Source organism: Panthera tigris, chromosome D2, assembly GCF_018350195.1.
Source record: "Panthera tigris isolate Pti1 chromosome D2, P.tigris_Pti1_mat1.1, whole genome shotgun sequence".
Classification (NCBI taxonomy): domain Eukaryota; kingdom Metazoa; phylum Chordata; class Mammalia; order Carnivora; family Felidae; genus Panthera; species Panthera tigris.
This window is the reverse complement of record NC_056670.1, coordinates 33,283,393-33,308,526: the sequence shown is the minus strand read 5'-3', so window position 1 is coordinate 33,308,526 and position 25,134 is coordinate 33,283,393. Positions and strand designations below refer to the sequence as shown.

At 37.7% G+C, this 25,134-nt stretch overlaps 1 protein-coding gene across 7 annotated transcripts in view; it reads left to right on the top strand.

The window, feature by feature from the left end:
• CFAP70 (cilia and flagella associated protein 70) overlaps window positions 1–24,880 on the top strand; it is a 100,868-nt gene extending 75,988 nt beyond the window's left edge. For 6 of the 7 annotated variants that reach the window (XM_042959867.1, XM_015543668.2, XM_042959869.1 and 3 more), the window contains 6 exons: window positions 4,843–4,995; window positions 5,521–5,682; window positions 7,355–7,444; window positions 11,432–11,533; window positions 22,818–22,865; window positions 24,569–24,880. In XM_042959867.1, coding sequence (XP_042815801.1) covers window positions 4,843–4,995; window positions 5,521–5,682; window positions 7,355–7,444; window positions 11,432–11,533; window positions 22,818–22,865; window positions 24,569–24,649 — 636 coding nt within the window. In that variant the 3' untranslated portion in view covers window positions 24,650–24,880. Of the gene's footprint in view, window positions 1–4,842; window positions 4,996–5,520; window positions 5,683–6,353; window positions 6,419–7,354; window positions 7,445–11,431; window positions 11,534–22,817; window positions 22,866–24,568 lie in introns of those variants that run through there. The other variant, XM_042959870.1, reaches the window with a different exon arrangement.
• Window positions 24,881–25,134: the final 254 nt, after the last annotated feature.

Here is a 25,134-nt window from a genome sequence, read left to right as displayed (position 1 = left end):
AACTAGACTTTAAATTAAAGGCTGTAACAAGAGATGAACAAGGGCATTATATAATAAGTACAGGGTCTATCCATCAGGAAGAACTAACAATTATAAATGTCTATGCGCCAAATACAGGAGCCCCCAAATATATAAAACAATTACTCACAAACATAAGCAACCTTATTGATAAGAATGTGGTAATTGCAGGGGACTTTAATACCCCACTTACAACAACGGATAGATCATCTAGACACATGGTCAATAAAGAAACAAGGGCCCTGAATGATACATTGGATCAGATGGACTTGACAGATATATTTAGAACTCTGCATCCCAAAGCAACAGAATATACTTTCTTCTCGACTGCACATGGAACATTCTCCAAGATAGATCACATACTGGGTCACAAAACAGCCCTTCATAAGTATACAAGAATTGAGATCGTACCATGCATACTTTCGGACCACAATGCTATGAAACTTGAAATCAACCACAGGAAAAAGTTTGGAAAACCTCTAAAAGCATGGAGGTTAAAGACCACCCTACTAAAGAATGAATGGGTCAACCAGACAATAAGAGAAGAAATAAAAAATATATGGAAACAAACGAAAATGAAAATACAACAATCCAAACGCTTTGGGATGCAGTGAAGGCAGTCCTGAGAGGAAAATACATTGCAATCCAGGCCTATCTCAAGAAACAAGAAAAATTCCAAATACAAAATCTAACAGCACACCTAAAGGAAATAGAAGCAGAGCAGCAAAGACACCCCAAACCCAGCAGAAGAAGAGAAATAATAAAGATCAGAGCAGAAATAAACAATATAGAATCTAAAAAAAACTGTAGAGCAGATCAACGAAACCAAGAGTTGGTTTTTTGAAAAAATAAACAAAATTGATAAACCTCTAGCCAGGCTTCTCAAAAAGAAAAGGGAGATGACCCAAAGAGATAAAATCATGAACGAAAATGGAATTATTACAACCAATCCCTCAGAGATACAAACAATTATCAGGGAATACTATGAAAAATTATACGCCAACAAATTGGACAACCTGGAAGAAATGGACAAATTCCTAAACACCCACACTCTTCCAAAACTCAATCAGGAGGAAATAGAAAGCTTGAACAGACCCATAACCAGCGAAGAAATTGAATTGGTTATCAAAAATCTCCCAACAAATAAGAGTCCAGGACCAGATGGCTTCCCAGGGGAGTTCTACCAGACGTTTAAAGCAGAGATAATACCTATCCTTCTCAAGCTATTCCAAGAAATAGAAAGGGAAGGAAAACTTCCAGACTCATTCTATGAAGCCAGTATTACTTTGATTCCTAAACCAGACAGAGACCCAGTAAAAAAAGAGAACTACAGGCCAATATCCCTGATGAATATGGATGCAAAAATTCTCAATAAGATACTAGCAAATCGAATTCAACAGCTTATAAAAATAATTATTCACCATGATCAAGTGGGATTCATTCCTGGGATGCAGGGCTGGTTCAACATTCGCAAATCAATCAACGTGATACATCACATTAATAAAAGGAAAGATAAGAACCATATGATCCTGTCAATCGATGCAGAAAAGGCCTTTGACAAAATTCAGCATCCTTTCTGAATAAAAACCCTCAAGAAAGTCAGGATAGAAGGAACATACTTAAGCATCATAAAAGCCATTTATGAAGAGCCCACAGCTAATATCACCCTCAATGGGGAAAAACTGAGAGCTTGCCCCCTGAGATCAGGAACACGACAGGGATGTCCACTCTCACTGCTGTTGTTTACCATAGTGTTGGAAGTGCTAGCATCAGCAATCAGACAACAAAAGGAAATCAAAGGCATCAAAACTGGCAAAGATGAAGTCAAGCTTTCACTTTTTGCAGATGACATGATACTATACATGGAAAATCCGATAGACTCCACCAAAAGTCTGCTAGAACGGATACATGAATTCAGCAAAGTTGCAGGATACAAAATCAATGTACAGAAATCAGTTGCATTCTTATACACTAATAATGAAGCAACAGAAAGACAAATAAAGAAACTGATCCCATTCACAATTGCACCAAGAAGCATAAAATACCTAGGAATAAATCTAACCAAAGATGTACAAGATCTGTATGCTGAAAACTATAGAAAGCTTATGAAGGTAATTGAAGAAGATATAAAGAAATGGAAAAACATTCCGTGCTCATGGGTTGGAAGAATAAATATTGTCAAAATGTCAATACTACCCAAAGCTATCTACACATTCAATGCAATCCCAATCAAAATTGCACCAGCATTCTTCTCGAAACTAGAACAAGCAATCCTAAAATTCATATGGAACCACAAAAGGCCCCGGATAGCCAAAGTAATTTTGAAGAAGAAGACCAAAGCAGGAGGCATCACAATCCCAGACTTTAGCCTCTACTACAAAGCTGTCATCATCAAGACAGCATGGTATTGGCACAAAAACAGACACACAGACCAATGGAATAGAATAGGAACCCCAGAACTAGACCCACAAACGTATGGCCAACTAATCTTTGACAAAGCAGGAAAGAACATCCAATGGAAAAAAGACAGTCTCTTTAACACATGGTGCTGGGAGAACTGGACAGCAACATGCAGAAGGTTGAAACTAGACCACTTTCTCACACCATTCACAAAAATAAACTCAACATGGATAAAGGACCTGAATGTGAGACAGGAAACCATCAAAACCCTAGAGGAGAAAGCAGGAAAAGACCTCTCTGACCTCAGCCGTAGCAATCTCTTACTTGACACATTCCCAAAGACAAGGGAATTAAAAGCAAAAATGAATTACTGGGACCTTATGAAGATAAAAATCTTTTGCATAGCAAAGGAAACAACCAACAAAACTAAAAGGCAGCCAACGGAATGGGAAAAGATATTTGCAAATGACATATCGGACAAAGGACTAGTATCCAAAATCTATAAAGAGCTCACCAAACTCCACACCCGAAAAACAAATAACCCAGTGAAGAAATGGGCAGAAAACATGAATAGACACTTCTCTAAAGAAGACATCTGGATGGCCAACAGGCACATGAAAAGATGCTCAACGTCGCTCCTTATCAGGGAAATACAAATCAAAACCACACTCAGATATCACCTCACGCCAGTCAGAGTGGCCAAAATGAACAAATCAGGAGACTATAGATGCTGGAGAGGATGTGGAGAAAAGGGAACCCTCTTGCACTGTTGGTGGGAATGCAAATTGGTGCAGCCGCTCTGGAAAACAGTGTGGAGGTTCCTCAGAAAATTAAAAACAGACCTACCCTATGACCCAGCAATAGCACTGCTAGGAATTTACCCAAGGGATACAGGAGTACTGATGTATAGGGGCATTTATACCCCAATGTTTATAGCAGCACTGTCAACAATAGCCAAATTATGGAAAGAGCCTAAATGTCCATCAACTGATGAATGGATAAAGAAATTGTGGTTTATATACACAATGGAATACTACGTGGCAATGAGAAAGAATGAAATATGGCCCTTTGCAGCAACGTGGATGGAACTGGAGAGTGTGATGCTAAGTGAAGTAAGCCATACAGAGAAAGACAGATACCATATGGTTTCACTCTTATGTGGATCCTGAGAAACTTGACAGAAACCCATGGGGGACGGGAAGGAAAAAAAAAAAGAGGTTAGAGTGGGAGAGAGCCAAAGCATGAGAGACTCTTAAAAACTGAGAACAAACTGAGGGTTGATGGGGGGTGGGAGGGAGGGGAGGGTGGGTGATGGGTATTGGGGAGGGCACCTTTTGGGATGAGCACTGGGTGTTGTATGGAAACCATTTTGACAATAAATTTCCTATATTGAAAAAAAATGGGCTGGAGATGTGACTGGTCTCAGATTTGACTTACCTGACAGGTAGAATTACTGGAGAATTACCCCCTTCTCCCAGAGAAGAACATTCTGTGAGGCCTTCCTACCACATGGGAAACAAGAAATATATCCTTGAAGCAAGGAGTCAGAGAGAAAGATCCGGGAGCCAGGAGAGTGGCTCTGATCCTGCAGAGTGCATGTTCCACTTGAGGATGAGCAAGCTCAAGAAAGGGAAAGAATTATGACCTGGCTTGGAGTGGGCCACGTCAAACAAGAACTTTTAACACATTAACCTTTCCTAGTAGAGAAACAGACTTTCTGTCTCTCGGATTAAATAAGTCACTATCACCCCATGGCAAAGAGCCAGAAATGCAGGTAGAGGGAACAGCTACAGAGCCTCCTCCCACTATTTTCCTAAGAAGGTATAAGTGTTAGTGGAAGTTTCTATATTATAGGCTAAGATGAGAGCAGAGGGAGAAGAAAAGAAGGGCTTCCCCTCTGCTGAGCAGGTACATCTGACTTTGTCAAATTTGCAAGCTTCGTATAGTATTAAAAACGAAGAAAAGACCAAAGTATAAAACTGGCAAACATAAATGAGAGTTTGTCAGAAACAGACATTTACTTTTCCAAGATCCCAAGTCTAGAACTTTAGAAGAGGGGTTTTGCTTTACCATAAGTTTCCTTAGTAATTACAGCTGCCTGAAAATGTTACCTCATGTATAAATGAAGTGATTGATGAAGTGCTTTTGTCTGCAACATAACAAATACAGGCTAAAACTTATATAGTACAATGACCAGCAAGACCAGAATGTCAATATTTTGTGACTATGTGAGTAGCTGGTAATGGAACCATGATGTGCTGAATCTTTATAATTCACCTCTAATTTTTGAAGTTGATAATCATTTCATTCTATAATATGTTTCTTATTAGTTGTTTTCAGGGACATAATATTCAACTGCAAGAGCTATGGAACTGAACAATGCAGCCATTTACATATTCCTTACAATCTGATTTTTCCTTGTAGTATGTGCACAGAGTGCTTGCACATGAGCTGTTATGCCCTCAAGGAGGCCCCAGCTGTGAGTATTACTTGGTGCTGGCCCGGACACACCTTCTCAAGAAGGACTTTGCCAAGGCAGAGGAATACCTTCAACAAGCAGCCCAGATGGACTACCTGGTAATAGCTTTTGCTAGAATCTCTTGAGTTTAGTTTAGAAGAGGGGCAAGCAGCCTTTCTTAGAGGTGGTGATGCCAAGTCATGGGTAGATTTAGTTACCAGAGTTAGAGGTCATCAACTGTCAGTAAACTCATGTATTTCCTTCCATTGTTTTTCTCAAGCAGTTATGAGTTTTGCAAAAAGCAGAGAAAAGGGTAAGGATAGCTCTTTAGCAGATAGTTGATCTATTTCAAGTCTTCTGGACTTCTTCTGTTTTCTCATTGTGAACATTGTCTTGGTTATATTTCAATGTTTTTCTTAATATTTACCCCAAAGACAAAATGGTTTTGAAGAATGCAAGAAAGAAATGAGAGGGCAGACCTAGAAAAATATCTCCCAGTGCAACTGAATGGCCCTCTTTCTAATTGAATGCTATTAGGAAAAGGAAAAAAGGACTTAATCTAATTTTAAATGTTAAACAAAGATCATTAATGTATTTATAAATACCACCTCATCCCAGGTACCACTTGTTCTTTACTTTCTCAGAACCCTAATGTCTGGGGCATGAAGGGCCATCTTTATTTTCTAAGTGGAAATCATGCTGAGGCCAAGGCATGCTATGAGCGAACCATTAGTTTTGTAGTGGATGCTTCTGAGATGCACTTCATCTTCCTGCGACTGGGACACATCTATCTGGAAGAGAAAGAGGTGAGGGATACAGGATGGGGAGTAACCATGTAAATAAATCAGGTTACGGTCTGAGACCTGACTACAGTTCAAGCATTAGCATTCATCTGTGTGGACTACACATACTCATATAATAATGATACTTTTACATCCAAAAGTAAAGTGACTTGACCAACATTAGATAAACTAGTAATTAATAGAATCAGGATTCAAACCCAGGCAGTCTAATACTACAGTCTGTGGTTTTAACCGTTATGATACTAAAAAGCTGTATCATAAATGTATACATTTATACAATAAACGTTATTGTAGTTACTATTTAAGCAAACTTTCTTTTATTAGCAGTAGTAAAAACATTCTTAGCTTGGCTTTATTAATGGAAAATATCAAAAGACCTTCTCCAAACTTCTTCCTCAGCACAGAGGTTTATAGTTTATTTGGCTGAGGGTAGCTAGCCCCATTTCATAGGACACTCTGACCTGACTCTTTAGTAATTACTGTCCATATTTTAGGAACCACCCCAAGACGTTCTAAAAGAAACTTTCTGTTATGGAAAATTTCAAATACATATAAAATAGAATAGTAGAATGAACCAACATGGGCTAATCATCCCATGTTAACAATTATCAATATTTTGCCAAAGTCCTTTTGATTCTGTTTTTGTTTTGACTTCATTCCATTTCTCCCTCCAGAACACCCAATTTTCTTTCTATATAAAATAAAACAAGAGCAACAAGAAATTACAAAGCATTATAATGTAAGTATGATGGCTCACATAGGCTTGAGAGAGAAAAATCACTATCCCATTGCAGTGTACTTCCCTGAAAGAAAGTTTCCTTTCTGACATCATTGCAAGCTGCATCTGAATAGAGCTTCTGACTTGTGTAGTCAAGGCAAGCAATTTCCCTAGGCAAGCAATTCTTAGGCTATTTGCTAAGGCTTACCTATAGTTGCATCTCTCACATTGGAGATACAAGACAAGAAGTAATCTACTTCTTTTGAAAATTTTTTTTTTAGTTTTTCTTAATGTTTCCTGTATCACTCAGTGCTAAAAAGAGATAAGCTAGCAAACCATGAAGAAACATAAAGGAAGCTTAAATAGATATTACTAAGTGAAAGAAGCCAATCTGAGAAGGGTACATATTGTATGATTCCAACTGTATGACATTCTGGAAAAGACAAAACTATGGAGATAGTAAAGAAATCAGTGGTTGGGTTGGGGAAGGGAAGTGATGAATAGATGGAGCACAGAGGATTTTTAGGACAGTGAAAATACTCTAATAATGGATACATGTCATTATACATTTGTTCAAACCTATGGAATGTATAACATCAAATGCAAACCTTAAGGTAAACCATGGACTTTAGGTGATGAAGATGTATTAGCATAGTTTCATCAGTTGTAACAAAGGTACCACTCTGATGGGGCATGTTGATAATGGGAGAGGCTATGCATATGCAGCAGCAGGATGTATATGAGAAATCTCTGTACCTTCCTTTCAATTTTGCTGTGAACCTAAAACTGCTCTAAACAAACAAACAAACAAACAAACAAACAAACAAAAACAATTTAAGGGTTCCTTTAACTTAGATTGGTCTTTGGTACAACTACAGATGCCCCATGACTAACTTAGCAATACAACATTTGAAACTTCCAGAAGAACAATAGCTTAGGGGCGCTTTCTTTCTACAGTATGAAAAGGCAAAGAAAACCTACCTGCAAGCCTGTAAGAGATCACCTTCGTGCCTTACCTGGCTAGGACTGGGAATCGCCTGTTATCGGGTAAGAGGGTGAAGACTCAAGACTGTGAATACAGCTGACCTTGATTCCTTGGTCTTCTAAGCACCCTGGACGTTTGTAATGATGGTGGGAAGATTTACTTTTCAAAGGTGTTCAGTAAACTAAACAGTCAATCTGTACTATAAGAAAAAAATTCTTTAAAAACTCGCACAAAAACCGGAACCAGGAAGTTATATAATAAAAAATTTCATGTTATTTGGTACAGAAACTCTTAATTTTATGATGTTATCTGTAAGGGGAAAGTGATATGATAAATGAAGAATCTACTCAATTAAATTAAAGAAATTGATTGATTCTTATTAAGCTCTATGGCCCTTCTGTATTCAGGAGGAGATGCTACAGCTTCTGGTAGATTTTTTACTCCACGACCCCTAAAAACTCTCCAGTCACCCTTTCCTTTTTTTTTCTTACAATCTTTGAAAGAGGCATGCATCCTGCTATTCATGTCTAATTTCTTCAATGTATTCTTGATTCTAACCCTCTCATTTTCTCCTAATAACTTACTCTCTTATTTTTTTCTTTTTATTTTATCCTTCCCTTCTCAACTCTTTCCCCATACTTTCCCCCTTCTTATTTAACCACAGTGATAACAACCAAATGAATTGTCTGTGTTTCCTGTCTCCTCTTCCTTATTGCTGTTTTTTTAAGCATGAAGGTAATATATATTCATTATGGAACATTTAGAAGATACAAAATGTGAAGAAAACATAAAAGCATCTGTAATCCAACCATTCAGTGATAAGCACTGTCAACATTTGAATGCATTTTACTGCAGTCTTTTTTATACATATATGAAAGTAATTTTAATGTATAAAATTGTAAATAATATATTTACTGCTTTGTAATCTTTTTTTCTACTTAAACAATATAGCATTGATATCTTCTCACATCACCAAAGAGTCTATAACACGATTTCTGATGACTTCTTGGTGCACCCTTGTTTGGATGCATAAATGAAGTGACCATGTAATTTGTCTTACTGACCAGAAACTAAAGAAAACACCTTGGATTAAGCCATGCCACTAAGATGTTTAAGTAATCCCTACTCCCTACCAGTGTTTTAGTCATACTATACCTATGTGTGGACATACTGTAGTTTATCTGATCACTCATTATTGGACATGTTAGTTTCTACAATTATACTATTATAAATGAAGCTGAGATAAACGTTCTTGGGCATAAATCTCTATGCTTAATTCTGATTATTTCCTTAAGATCCATCCTTAAAGAATGTAGAAGATTTTAAAAGTCTTTAAATTACAGTATCAATGTGCCCCTAGAAAGGGTATGTACTGATTTATACTCTGCCAGAAGGTATGAGAGTACATTTCACTGTTACCTCATTGAAAGTGGGTAATATCATTTGCCAATTTGATAGGTATCTTAATTTGCATTTGCATCATGAATGAGGTTGAAATCATGTGATGTGTGTATTTCTTTACTTGTGAATTATCTGTTCATATCCCAGGTCCCATTTACGTTTCACTTCATTGCAATTAGGCTTACCACTTTACCACTTTACCTTTACCAACTTACTGACCCTTCTGACAGAAGTTCCTGATAACATCCTAATTGCCAGATGCCACAGACACTTAGGTTAAGTCTCTCTGAAGCTTAACTCCATTGAGTGCCTTCTTCCTGAAGCCCTCTCCTCCCTAGGTTTCCATAATACTTCATTTACATCCTTCCAGTTCCATGCCTTCCTCTCTGGTATCTCTTTCTCAGCCTTTTTTTTTTTTTTTTTTTTTTTTTTTTGCCAGCTCCTAGTTTTTTTAGCCACCATAATTGTTGGGTCCCCCCACCCCCACTCGGAGTTCTATAGTCAGCCCTCTTTTCCTGTCACCATATTTATTCACCCTAAGAAATAACATCTATCCCAGTGGCCTTAACTACCACTTGTGCCCCAATGAATTATAAACCTTTAATGCATAACACTTTTCAAGTTCTGACCCTTAAACAGTGTAACATACACCTCAAAATGTGCATAACTGAAATATAACCTACCTCTGAAGGATTCTCATATTCTGAAAGCCTACCCCTTCTCCTGTATTCCATGTCTTCATGAATGGGACTGTAATGAACCCAATCAACCAAGCCAGAAACTTAAAAGCTGTCCTAGTCTACTTCTCCTATTACTTTTAACTAGGCACCAAATATCCTATTGATTTTATCTCCTAAATGTCTCTTAAGTCTGTTGTCTCCTCTCATCCCTATTTTTACAGCTCTAATTCAAGCCTCATCCCTCATCTTCTAGGGTAATCTGTCTTCCTTCAATTCATCTCCCACATTGTTATCAAAGTGGTCTTTAAAATCTGGAAATACTATGTTACTCCCCTACTTAAACCATTCAATGGCTATCCTTATTTCAGAATAAAATTTACATTCCTTTGAATGAATACATATGATCTGGTCTCACCTAACACTTTAGTTTCATCTGCTTACTGTCTTTTCCCTAATCTCTCTCTTTTCTCCAGACACACAAGAATACTTAAGAGTTTCCTGACCACACCACACTCTCTTGTGCCTCCATGCCTTTGCATATGATATTGCTTTCACCTGGAATGCCTTTCTTCACCTTGTACAGCTAACAAACTCCTTTTTATTCTTCAAGATTCACTTTAGAGCTGCCCTTTAATTTCAGTGCAGAAATATTCCCATTTTCCTATTTCCCTCCACTAGATCATATATATGCTTTTATTACAGAAATGTTTATTCTGTATTGGAACTATTTATGTGTTTGGGTTTTCATTTTGTTTTATTTATTTCTTTACATATCTGTCAGTGAACCCTTTGAGGGTAAAGGTTGTATGTTATCTTTTTATTCACAGTACCTGGTATACTGAATAAATCATTAGCAAGTATAATTGATTGAATAATGTTGGTTGAATAATGAATCAATACATTGATTGAATATTGATTCAATATTTTAGAGACATTTAAGGTGTGGACCAAAGTCTGGGCATTGCTTAAAAGTCATTCTTCATATGGGGCGCCTGGGTGGCTCAGTTGTTTAAGCGGCCGACTTCGGCTCAGGTCATGATCTTGCGGTCTTTGAGTTCGAGCCCCGCGTCAGGCTCTGTGCTGACAGCTCAAAGCCTGGAGCCTGTTTCAGATTCTGTGTCTCCCTCTCTCTGACCCTCCCCTGTTCATGCTCTGTCTCTCCCTGTCTCAAAAATAAATAAAACGTTAAAAAAAATTTTTAAAAAAGTCATTCTTCATATTGTTTTGGGCCTGGAAATCCATACTTTTCTTTTCTAAAACAGAAAAAAAGAAGAGCTATTTTACTGGGGAGAAGAGTGACTTATTTCTTCCTTAGGTGACCTTTTGGAAGATTTTACAAAGCAAACTTACTTTTAGGAAGCAGCAATGATATCCATGTGTCCAGAGCTCAGGGAGAATTTTAGAGTCTGAATATTGTATTGATTCCTCAAGACTGTGCTGTCAATAACTAATATTAGGGGAAAGGAAGCTGTCTGAGCAATAGTATTTTGGCAGGCTAATGGGACTTTAACCTTAAGAAAGGGGTGCATGATGTAAAGGAAGAAACCACAAATGTATCTGACAGCCTACTGTGTATTGGAAAATCACTGAATGATGCACACACAATAGTGAATACTTCTGGTTTTCCAATCTTGGCACCTGAAGCTCCATGGTTCATGGAGGCCCTGATGGGACTGCTGTAGAGGAAAGGAGGAAGAGAGGGGTGTAAGTTGAGAGCCTAGCAGGCAGAACTCCAGTTTGCTCTACCTGGATTTTTAATCAGAGCAGTTCTGCTTTTAACAGGTTGGGCTACCACATAAGATTTTGTTTGAAGAAAGAGTTCTGCTAAAAATTAAAAAATTGAAAACTGTTTGTATAGGTCACACACACCAATGTTATTTGAACATAATGTTTTCAACTACACTAACTCCAGCTGGCTTAATGGAAAACTTCTTTGACTTAACTCATACTTTTCTTTTTTCTGTCAAGCTGGAGGAGCTCACGGAAGCTGAAGATGCTCTCTCTGAGGCCAATGCATTGAACAACCACAATGCTGAAGTATGGGCATATTTGGCTCTGGTCAGCCTAAAAGTGAGTGTTTATTAGCCTTACACAGTGCCCTTTTAGGGCAATGAGGTGAGGAAGTAAGTAAAGCAAGAGATAGGTAGGTGGCCATTAATGCATGATAGTTGAGATTTAGTGAGTTTCTGATTTGGTTATTATACTTATGAGAAAGGAGAGGCCAAGTCTGAGAAGCTGCTACTTGGAATGTGCTTAAAAATCATATACTCAGGTGTGTTTGTACGGAAACTGAGAGCAAGTCACTTGGGCTTGTTGGTCATAGGTGAGCAGGAGTGGGGTGGGCCAGGACTGATTGTCATCCAGTGTTCTGGGTTGGGTGGTCTCTCTGTGTTACTTTTAAGCTTCTCTGCAGTCCCTGGGCAGGGTGTGCTAACCAGCCCAGCTCTGTGCATCCCTTTCCTCAAGATGAAGGATATAGTGATCAGAGTCTGGCCTAGGGTTGGCATCAGGAATGCTGAATGGGGAGCTGTTTGAGGGCAGTGACTGATGGTACAGTGGGATGGCAGATGATACTAGGGGGTGGTAGCCATTCTCCTGCTGCCCTCCTGGATGCCTCTTGGCCTGCCTGAGCTCTCAAGCCTGGGACATTGGTATGCATTCCTTCTATAGTCATTCAAACTATGAATCTATAAAAAAATTCCTCCATATCCTCTCTCATCTCCCCCTTTGTTAGTTGTGTATGACCCAGAAAAGCTATATAAGAATCTACTGATAAAAATAAAGGCTGATGAGGATGCCCGGGTGGCTTAGTTGGTTAAGTGTCCACCTCTTGATTTCTGCTCAGGTCATGATCTCATGGTTTGTGAGACGGAGCCCCATGTTGGGCTCTGCACTGACAGCAAAGAGCCTGCTTAGGATTCTCTCTCTCCCTCTCTCTCTGCCCCTACCCTGCTCACTCTCTCTCTCAAAATAAATAAATAAATAAACATTTAAAAAAATAAAGGCTGATGATAAATGTGCAAACACAAATGCATTACCAAAAAACATAAATAGATTATTCAACAGAAATCTCTGACACACTAGAGCAATTTTTCCCAGAGAGTCCATTGTCTGGTAACTACAAAGCGTCTTCTTTGCAGTTGTCTCTGATTTTTTTTCTCTGAGATAAGAATTTGGGATAGTCTGGACATTTACCTGATACTAATCAGTAAATATATGTTATCTATATTTAAAAGGTGTTTAGTTATATTTAACGACTTCACTCCTGAGTTTGCTTTTCATCAAAGTAGTTTGCTTTTCAAAAGAATAAATACATTTAGGGGTGCCTGGGTGGCTCAATCAGTTAAGTGGCCAATTTTGGCTCAGGTCACGATCTTGTGGTTCGTGACTTCAAGCCCCACATTGGGCTCTGTGCTGACAGCTCAGAGCCTGGAGCCTGCCTCAGATTCTGTGTCTCCCTCTCTCTCTTCTTCCCTGCTTGCACTCTGTCTCTCTCTCTAAAAAGTAAACATTAAAAATTTTTTTTAAAATAAATAAACACATTTTTAAAATGGGAGTGCTCTTGTATCAGAATGTAAACAAGGCCAAAGGCCAGTGAAGGAGATGCTCTACTAGACTTTCTAAAACATGCCTTCCTGTTAAACTTCTGGCTGAGGGTGCTTATCCTTGACATATATGGGAGATTAGGAAGGGCATATTATGGGAGTTGTGATAGCTACTTTACCTATAGAAAATAACTCTCCTATAATTAAATAATTTGCTCAGCAGTCTAAGATCAAATGGGGAATAATAAGAATGGCTCTTTGTTTTCCAATGGCCAGTATGACCTCAAACTGACAGGGAGTATTGTGATTATAAGAGAAATAAACAAAATTAAAATTACTGGTTTTTCTTTTTGGAATAAATGTTTTGAATGTCAATATGGGAGACACCTGAGTTCTTCCCCAACTCTGCCACAACTAACCATGGGAACCTGGGCAAGTCACTTAAAGTTGCTGGACTTCGGGGCACCTGGGTGGCTCAGTCAGTTAAGTGACCAACTTCGGCTCAGGTCATGATCTTGCAGCTCATAATTTCAAGCCCCATGTCAGGCTCTGTGCTGACAGCTCAGAGCTTGGAGCCTGCTTGGGATTCTGTGTCTCCTTCTCTCTCTTCCCCTACACTGCTTGTGCTCTGTCTCTCTCTCTCTCTCTCAAAAAATAAATAAACATTAAACAAATTTAAATTTTAAAAAAGTTGCTGGACCTCAATTTCTTTATCTTTAAACTAAAAGGGCCAAAATGGAAAATTTTAATACACATCTTGTAGAAACTGCTAGGTCAAATAGGAAAAAAATTGAGGATATGTAAGATTTGAATTAAAAAAAAAAAAGGTTGACCTCAAACACCAATATAGAACTCTGTGCTTAATAGTTAGAGAATACATATTCTTTGCAAGTACAGATGAGTTGTTTCTTAAAAGTTGACCATATGCTAGACCACAAAGAGAGATTGAACAAATGCATATAGATCACACTACTAGTGAAATTATATGTAAACAATTAAAACTTATGCCAGAAGACATAGATACATTTAAACTTAAATTCATACATGTAATTAATTCATAGGTCAAAGAGAAAATCACATGACAATTTCTTGTGGTGGGTAGAGTTTTAAAGATGACCCTTCCCACAAGATTATTCCATCAAATACTAATATAGGTACTGCTGTCAAGGGATTTTGCAGATGTGCTTTCTTTGCTGCTGCCTTTCTAGCTCCTTTAGGTGGAAGGTTAGGTTGTATATTTGGGACCTTTCTTGCTTCTTGAAATAGTCCTGAATTGCGACGTATTTTCCTCTTAAGACTGCTTTTGCTGTGTCCCAAAGGGTTTGGACTGCTGTGTTTTCATTTTCATTTGTTTCCATATATTTTTTAATTTCTTCTTTAATTTCCTGGTTGACGCATTTGTTCTTTAGTATGATGTTCTTTAACCTCCATGTATTTGGGGGCTTTCCAGATTTTTTCTTGTGGTTGATTACAAGTTTCATAGTGTTGTGATCTGAAAATATTCATGGTATGATCTCAATCTTTTATACTTGTTGAGGGCTGTTTTGTGATCCAGTATGTGATCTATTTTGGAGAATGTTCCATGTGCACTCGAGAAGAATGTGTATGCTGCTGCTTTTGAATAAAATGTTCTGAATATATCTGTTAAGTCCACCTGGTCCAGTGTGTCAGTCAGAGCCTTTCTTTCCTTATTGATTTTCTGCCTAAATTATCTGTCCGTTGCTCTGAGTATTAAAGTCCCCTACAATTATGGTATTATTACCTATACATTTGTTTATGCTTGTGATTAATTGATTTACATATTTGGATACTTTCACATTGGGGACATGAACATTTACAATTGTTAGCTCTTCTTGATGGGTAGAGCCTTAATTATTACATAATTCCCTTCTTCGTCTCTTGTTACAGTCTTTATTTTGAAATCTAGTTTGTCTGATATAAGTATGGCTACTCTGCCTTTCTTTTGACATCCATTAGCATGATAGATGGTTCTCCATCCCCTTACTTTCAATGTGCAGGTGTCCTCAGCTCTAAAATGAGTCTCTTGTAGACAGCATATAGATGGATCTAGTTTTTTTTTATCCAGTCTGATATCCTATTGTTGCAGACTTTGAGTCTGGTGTTCTCTCTTGTCCAGCAAGAGGATGGATGTAGAATTTTATACAAGAGAGGCTAATGTCCAGGAGGAAACGAGAGCCCTGAATAAGGGTTCTTTCTCCATATTTACTAGGATCAGAAGGCTTACATACGTGATGGACATGCAGAAAGAGACAATAAAACAGTGATCATTAACTCGTGTGTGAGAGAAAGGGGGTTAGAAGGTATGCGGTGTTAAGGGTTAGGATCAAGACAAATCAAAATCCTGGCGCCGAGCAGATGGCCGTTTACTGCAGGCAACAAGCTCCGTGTCTATGTATCTTAACTTTTCTAGGGGCTAAGACAGAGAGAGCATGCTACCTCAGGGTTAACAAGGCATTTTTCTTGCTAATTAGCTCTGGGTCACCCTGCTTCAGGGGCTTTCAGCCTCTACCTGTTCTCACTTTCATCCTGTGGAAGCAACTTTCTGCTTGATGCTTTGTTCTACACTGAGCATTTTCACCCTGAGGCGGCTTTTCATCCTAAGCCTTGATAACTCCTTGGTGAAAGCTCAGAGAATTCTTAAACTTATTCCCCACACCTATGTCTTTTGATTGGGGCACTTAGTCCATGTACATTCAGAGGGATTAATGAAAGATATGGATTTAGTGCCATTGTGTTATCTGTAGGTTTCATGTTTGTGGTGATGTCTCTGGTCCTTTGTAGTCTTTGCTACTTTCCACTCAGAGTACCCCTTAGAATCTCTTGCAGGGCTGGCTTATGGTCATGAGCTCGTTTAGTTTTTTTTTGTCTGGGAAAGTCTTTATCTCTTCTATTCTGAAGACAGCCTTGCTGGAAAAGGATTCTTGGCTGCATAGTATACCTATTCAGCACATTGAATATTTCCTGCCACTCGCTTCTGGCCTGCCAAGTTTCAGTGGACAGGCCTGCTACTACCCTTATGAGTCTACCCTTGTAGGTTAAGGCCCATTTGTCCCTAGCTGCTTTCAGAATTCTCTCCGTATCTTTGTATTTTGCCAGTTTCACCATGATGTGTCATGGTGTTGACCTATTTTTGTTGATTTTGAAGGGAGTTCTCTGTGCCTTTTGGAGTTGGATGCCTGTTTCTTGGAGAACTTCTCAGCTATAATTTGTGCACATAAACCTTCTTCCCTTTCCTCTTGCTCCTCTTCTTATGGAACTCCTATGATACGGATATTATTTCATTTCATGGAATCACTTAGTTCTCTAATTCTCCCCTCATGATCTAGTAATTTCCTTTCCCTCTTATTTTCAGCTTCATCATTTTCCATAATTTTATCTTCTATTTCACCTATTTTCTCCTCTGCTTCTTCCATCCTCGCCGTCACTGTGTCTAGCTTATATTGCATCTGATTTATAGCATTTCTTAATTCATTGTGACTATTTCTTAGGTCTTTGATCTCTACAGCACTAGATTGCTGTCTTCTATACTTTTTTCAAGCCCAGATATTAGTCTTATGACTGTTATTCTAAATTCTTGTTCAGATATATTGTTTATATCTGTTTTGAGCAATTCTCTGGCTGTCATTTCTTTCTGGATTTTCTTTTGAGGAGAATTCTTCTGTTTCATCATTTTGGTAGGCTTTTGTCTTCTACATGTTTTAGTAGCTTCTTATGTGTTCTGCATGTGCAAGTACTATTGTATTAAAAAGGGCTCAAACACTGTCCAGGGACTGGAATTTTAGGAAGTGTTTTTGGAGTGTGTTGTGTGCACTCTGTTGTTGCATTTTGGTTGCTCTATCCCACTCGTCAGTCCTCTGCAAAGCTCCTCCTTGATTTTAGTGGTGGAGTGTTTGGACCTTCTACCAGGTGTGCTTTGATTTGTTCATTGAAACAATGGTTTGTCAGGTTTAAAGGTCTCCTTAGTGAAGTTCTAGTTGAAGAGACTCAAGATGAGGCCTGACTGGAGATTTGGGGCAAAGGAAAGTGCTAGAAGAGAAATTCAGGATAAAACCAGCAGGAAAGCTACTACCAACCCCCAAGGGATTTTGCAGATATGTACAGAGATTATCCAGGTGGACCTGTACCATTCAGGTGAATCTTTTAAAAGCAGGGAGTTATTTTCTGGCTGGGGACAAATAGGGAAGTCAGAGGAATTCAAAGCACAAGAAAGATTCAATGCACAATTGCTGGCTTGAAAATAGAGAGGGACCACATATCAAGGAATGTGGATGGCCTCTAGAAGTTAAAATGCCAACTGCTCACAGCCAGCAAGGAAATGGGGACCTCCATCCTACAAGTACAAAGAACTGAATTCTGCCAGTAACCTGTATGTGTTTGGAAATAGACTCCAGATAAGAATCAGATCCTCTGATGGATCTGGGCAAAGTAAATTGAAAACCATCTGGAATCCAGGATTCATCATTCTAGATTTCATTAAGAACATTAGTGATTCATGTGAAGAAGTCAAAATATCAACATTTACAGGAATTTGGAAGTTGACCACGGGCCTCATGGATGATTTTGAGGGGTTCAAGTCTACTTTGGAGGAAGTAAATGCAGATATGGTAGAAATAGCAAGAGAACTAGAATTAGAAGTGGCACCTGAAGATGCGATTGCATTGTTGTAATCTCGTGAAAAAAACTTTCACAGATGAGGAGTTGCTTCTTATAAATGAGCAAAGGAAATGATTTCTTAAGATGGAAACTTCCTGGTGTAGATGTTGTGAAAGTGGTTGACAGAGGTTTAGAATATTACATAAAGTTAGCTGATAAAGCAGTGGCAGGGTTTGAGAGGATTGATTCCAATGTTGGAAGAAGTTGTACTGTGGGTAAAATGCTGTCAAACAGAATTGCATACTACAGAGAAATCATTCATGGAAAGAAGAGTCAATTGATGTGGCAAACTTCATCATTGTCTTAAAGAAATTGCCACAGCTACCCCTACCTTCATTAACCTTCACCTTGATCCATTAGAACCCTTCAATATCAAGGCAAGACCCCTACCAGCAAAAAGATTACGACTCACTGAAAGCTCAGATGATGGTTAACATTTTTTAGCAATAAAGCATTTTTATATGTTTATTAATTTTTTGTTTTTGAGACAAAAAGAGTGCACAGGGGAGGGACAGAGAGAGAGGAAGAGAGAAAGAATCCCAAGCAGGCTCAGCACTGTCAGCATACAGCCTGATGCAGGGCTCAAGCTCATGAACTGTGTGATTTGGCCTGAGCCAAAATTAAGGGTCAGATGGCTTAACTGACTGAGCCACCCAGGCACCCCAGCAATAAAATATTTTTTAATTAAGGTATGTACATTGTTTTTAAAAACATGATGCTATTATTTCTCACTTAATAGACTACAGTATAGTGTAAGCATAACTTGTATATGTACTAGGGGACATCGCTTTATTGTGATATTCACTTTATTGCACTTGTCTGGAACAAAACCTGCAATATCTCTGAGATATCCTTGTGTACTGGAAGTTCCACCATGCCAACAACACACATACTCATAAAAGACATTGGGGGAAAAGGATTAAAAGGGAATCTACAAACTGAAAGATGAATAAAAAGTTTCACTACTGAAAGAGTAGACAAAAAACAAAGAATGGTGGTTATTGTTGGGGGAAGGAGTTGGGAACAGAGTGGATAGGGTCAGGGTGGAAGCAAGACCTTTTACTATATATCTTATCATATCCTTTTGATTTTTACTTATGTATATGTATTATCTGTTCAATAAAGATTAACACAAAGAAGTAGATTTGCAAAGTTGCTGGAAAAAATATTAATATAAAAATCAATATCATCAAAATCAAAGATCATTAGCAACAATCAATTTGAAAGTCTAACTTTAAAAATCTCACTCAAGATCTTATGGATGAAAGTGTAAAACTTTACTGAAGGACATAACAGAAGATCTAATAAGGATACTATCTATGTTCATGGACAGGAGGTTTCAAGAACACAAAGTTGAAAATATTCCCACATGTCTAATTTTAATGCAATTCCAATAAAAATAATAACAGGTGTTTTTTTTTTAGGAACTTGATCAAGTAACCCTAAAATTCACTTGCCCAATAAAGGCTAAAAAAATCATAATGACAATATGGACAGGATAATAAGAGGTGAAGACTTTTGTACCAAATATATTAAGACTTATTGTGAAGCTCTGATAACTAAAACTGAGTGATATTAGGGTAGGAATAGGTAAGTGGAACATAACTGCTAGACAGAAGTAGACCCACATATATGTGGAAACTTAGTTTTTAATTAGATGGTTTTTAAAAATAATGGGGTTTCCTAGGAATTTTCCTTGAAACTTTTCCTCCAACAACTAAAAACTACACAAGCACAAGATGTTTATTACAGTATTATTGCAATTGCAAAATATTGGAAACAACATACATAGGAGAATATTTGAATAAACTATGGTATATCCACATAATGGAGTACTAAGCTACTGAAAAAAATAATGGAGAAGATGTCTATGAACTGATGTGGAGTGATTTCCATGATATATTGTTTAGTGAAAAAACTAAAGTGCAAGATTTTATACCATCTTTTGTATAAAAAGGAGGGAAAAAGAAGAATTCATTCACAGGTTGGCTCATTTGTGCAAAAAAAGCACAGGAAGGAAAAACCAGATTAATGAGAGTGGGTCCTTTAGGACATGGGCAGACATAGAGTAGAAGGGAGGCAATGAGTGGGTGACACTCTGATTATACTTTTTGTACATATCTGACTTTTGGAACCATGTTAACGTTTCATTTTTTTTTAAAGAAATTCAACAAGAAACAGGGAGATTGTATAATTCATATCATAACAATAACAGCAAAACTACTTCCCATGAATAACAGCACTGAAGGTGGGAAAAAGAAAACTAACTCAAGATACTTTGGGGGACACCTGGGTGGCCCAGTCAGTTAAGCGTCTGACGTTGGCTCAGGTCATGATCTCACAGTTCATGGGTTCGAGCCCCACGTCAGGCTCTGTGCGACAGCTCAGAGCCTGGAACCTGCTTCAGATTTGGTGTCTCCCTCTCTCTCTACCCCTCCCCTCCTCATGCTCTGTCTCTCTATCTCACAAAAATAAATTAAAATATTTAAAAAAAATTTTAAAAGATACTTTTGAAAAATTATTTGAAATATATACTCTCAGACTAAAAAGGAAAAAAAACCCTCTATACAAATATTGGACTCAGGTTAGTAAGCTTTTTGGGAGTGATAGAAATCATCTAAAACTGGATTGTGGTGGTGATGGTTGCACAATTGAACCTTAAAATTAGTGAATTTTATGGTATGTAAATTATACTTCAATAAACCCAATTTTAAAGATTGTATAGCCCCCCAAAATGAGGAACAAATGGACTATTCAATAAATATAGATGGAGCAACTGGCTATCCATATGAAGAAAATTAGTTCCTTTCACCAAACATGCACGTGGATGCATACATACTTCCAGCTGGTTTAAAGGCCTAAATCTCAAAACTTTGGATTGCTTAGGAGAAAATATAGAGAATACCTCTATAGCCTCGGGGTGTGCAAATTTTCTTATGACTGTAAATGCACTAGCCAAAAATAAAATTAGCAACCTTTTTTTTAAAGTTTATTTATTTTGAAAGAGACAGCGACAGCACAAGTAAGGGAGGGGCGGGGAGAGAGGGAGAGAAAGAATTCCAAGCAGGCTCTGCACACTAGCGCAGAGCCTGACGCAGGGCATGAACTCATGAAACGGGGAGATCATGTCCTGAGCTGAAACCAAGAGTCAGTCCTTAACCGACTGAGCTCCCCCGGCACCCCTAAATTAACAATTTTAAAATAGAAACTCATGCATAACAAAAGACATAAAAATAAAGCTTAAGGACTTTAATACTTGCAGAATTTATAACTTATTACAGTTTATGTAATTATATAATATAGCTATTATATAAATATATAATATGCCCTACAATAAGAAAAAAACATACAAATAATCTGATTGAAAAATGGTCACAGGATAGGAATATACAATTTGCTGAAGTGGAAATTGTAAAAGTCAATAAATTTATGATAAGAAGTTTGCCTCACTTGTAATCATGAAAATGCAATTTAAAATGACATTGTGACAGAAATTCACACCCATTAAACAGGGGAAAATTAGTCTGATATCAACATTGATAAGGATTTTCAGAATTGTTGATATAAATTGATAACTATTTTGAAGTGCAATATGGCATTATTTACCCAAATTCTTACCTATAACTTAGCAATTTTATATCTAGATATTCCTAAGAAAAATACCAGAAGACATGTACAAGGATGTTTATTACAGCATTTTCCATAATAGCAAACAAACAAAAAATGTCACTCTTTTCAAAATTGTTTTGGCTGTTCTAGATCCTCACATCATTTGGACCCCAGCAGAAATGAAACAAAGGTAATAGTGACAGGAAAGGAAGATGTGCTAGAAAATTCCCCTGGAATTCAGTGAACTTCAGGTGGGGATATCTTTGAAGTGTATATATTATAGGAAAGTCCTTTATTTTTATTTTTTTAATAATTAAAAAAATTTTAACGTTTATGTATTTTTGAGAGACAGAGAGAGACAGAGCATGAGTAGGGGAGGGGCAGAGAAAGAGTGAGACACCGAATCCGAAGCAGGCTCCAGGCTCTGAGCTGTCAGCACAGAGCCTGAGGTGGGGCTTGAACCCACGAACCATGAGATCATGACCTGAGCTGAAGTCAGACCAAGCCACCCAGACACCCCTAGGAAAGTCTCTTAAATAGTGAAAGTTTTGTGAACTAGTAAAAATTTATCATGAACTGGCACTGATCAGGAATTTGGACTAGATATTTTCTAAGTTTCCTTCTAGCCTGAACATTCTGTAGTTTTCATATTTATTTAATATTAGGTATTATGCATGTATTTCATATTTATGTATTTCCCAAGTGACATTGTATACTCTAATTTGTTATGCACAAACTTGTTAAGTATAATAGTGAATTCATATTATTCTCATTTAATACCTAGATGTGCTTCATGCAAAAAATAACTGGGAGAAATAGTTAGGTGTCCTTATCTCATATCCAGATATGCATGGAAGCAATTCCAGTATTTGCTTTTTTCTAATGCATAGAGACAGGATAAAGTGCAATAGTTAAAACCTTGGGACTCTGGAGCCAAACTGCATTGTTTTAAAACCTGGATCCTCCACTTACTAGCTTTGTAACCCTGGGCATTTATTTATCCTCTCTATGCCTAGGTATTTCTATCTGTGAACATGGAATTATAAACAATAGCAGTTTTTTTCCTAGAATTACTTTGAGGACTAGGAATGAAAGTGTGTAAAGCACTTAAAACAATATAGACAATTAAAACAGTATAAATCACAAAGTAAGCATTATGTAAGTTTTAGCTATTGTTAACAGAATGGCTTCAATCCTGGGAGAAACAAATGACTCATGGTGTTTTCAGGGGGAAAAAAATGAGAGGCCAAGTTATCTTTAAGATTTTTAAAATGAAGAAAGAATATTCATATATCTCTTGTGTGTGTGTGTGTGTGTGTGTGTGTGCGCGCGTGCGTGCATGTGTGTATACATTTGCAACACATATATATACAAGGATATCTGCTTTTTGATATCACCTTTCATTTTTGTTCCCCCTTTGAATCCAGAGGGTAATCCTGTTTTGGTAGAAATGTTTGTGGCAGTGTACTTTCTTACCGTAATGTTTATGATATGTCATCATCACCAGCTGCTGCTCTCTTTTTCAGGCTGGACGGGAACTGGAAGCTGAGCAGGCCTACAAGTACACAATGAAGGTATGATGCAGGTGCCTCTGCTGCTTGTACTGAGGTTGGAAAACTGGGAGGAAGATGCTGCCTTAATTCAAGACTTTACAACATTTCATGATGTGAATATTTTTCTAGAGGCTCTTCTTACTATCTTTGCCATTTGCTGCTGGGTTTGGAATAACCCATATATTGGAATAACCCGTATATTACTATGGGGGACCTTTTTTCTACCTCTTTATAGAATTTGGTTTAATGGAAAGACAGATGGCCTGGGAGTCAGGAGACCTGAGTTATGGTCCTAGTTTTGCCACTAACTTTACTGTGTTAACCTCTCTGGGCCTCATTTTCCTCGTGTGTAGACTGAAGGTGTTGGTCTAATCCACAGATCAGCACACTTTCTGTAAAGGGCAAGATTATTTATATTTTAGGCTTTGTGGGCCAAACTGTCTCTATTGCATCTACTACTCTTCCCTTGTAGTGCAAAAGGAGCCATAGACAATACATTAACAAATGAGCATGGTTGTGTTTCAGATAAAAGTTTTACTTACAAAAACAGGCAGCCAGCCGGATTTGGCTCATGAACAGTAGTTTGCCAACCTCCCTTGTATTCTATTAATTATGAATTACAGATAATTTGACTTGAAAGATAGTGGCTTAAAAAAATTGGGAGTTTTATTTTTCTTATCTTATGAAAAGCCCAGGGCTGGGATCCCAGCTCCACAATGTCATCAAAGACCTAAACTCTATCTCTTTGCTTCAGTCACAGCATGCAGTTCCCATCCTTCATTGTTGCAAGGCAGCCACTGTAGCTCAGGCCACCACATACATGTTTCAGGCACAATAAAGAACAAAAGGGAGGAAAGAACAAAGAAAACATGCTAGCTATTTCACCTCCATTATGAAGCAATGACTTTATGGGGATAAAAGATATAGCATAGGGAATATGGTCAATGGTATTGTAATAGTGTGTGGGACAGATGGTAGCTATACTTATTAGCTATACTTATTAGTGTAATGTATAGACTTGTAGAATCACTGTGTTCTACACCTGAAACTAATGTAACATTGTACGTCAACTACACTCAGATTAAAAAAAATAAAGATGTTTCACAAGTACATAGAATTTGATGGTAAAGAAAATCATTTCCAGAGAAAAGTATCTACTTTTGGGGGGGGAAAAAGCAGCAGTGACTTTAGCTGACATTTCATTAGCCACAATTCGTCGTAAGACTACCCCTAGATCTAAGGGAAGAAGGGAATGGAGATTTTTAGCTAGCTGCATTCCTGCCCTGAAAAGAAGTGAAGATTTTGTTAGTAAGAAAGGAGAGTGGGTATTTAGTGGCCACTAGACATCTCTACTACACATCTAGAGTCTAAAATTAAATCTAGTATCTTTGATTCCTGTCACTTGCCAAATTGGAATATTATAGTCAAGATAGATTGGGTGATGATGTGAACTCTTTTAAAAGTAAACTTTATTAAAGTTATTTTACAAAAAAATACACAAATTGCAAATGTTTATACTACTTGAATTTTCATAAAGTGAATGTGTCCATGTAAGCACAATGTTCTGAGGTCTTTTAATGGAGCTACCATGAAATAGGGAATATGGGAAGAGCCAATTTCATGCCAAGGAACTATATTCTTTAACTGTGGCCCTGTAAATGAGGGGTTTCCACAAAGATATATCAGGTATGACATGTCTCCTCCCCTTCCATCTTCTTATGCAGCTGAAACTGAAAGATGAGACTCTACTTGCAGAGATCCACATGGTACAGGAGGCAGTTGGCTTTGGAAATCCATCTTTCTGACATCCTTCCATCTGAGACTATTCTGTATGGGACTCTGAACTTCTTTCCTTCCCAGAGAAATTAAACCCTGGATATTTCATCACATGAGGCCCGGGAATGGACAACACCATGAACAGAAACTCGTTCATTTATTTCCATGGGCTATCTTACTGGATAGCCCTTCCTGGGATGTTTTACAAATGACTACTGTAAACTAGATGACAATAAAAAATGGAAGAGATTAAAAATTCATCAGTGTGGTTCTGGAGTTAATTAAGGTATACTGAAGTATATGTAAGAACATAATTATTTCTATAATTAAGGTAGAGTGGGTTCGTTATTAAGGTTTCTGGTAAAAGCTTATCAGATCACTCCTTTAGGACGTCAACTGCTAAAGTCTCTGGCCTGGTTCACTTCCTGGAACTTGAGAATTAAGGTATCAATTTCTAAAGTGGGCCTAAAGTAAGAATGCTATGCTAGGTCACTGTATTAGGACAAACACATTA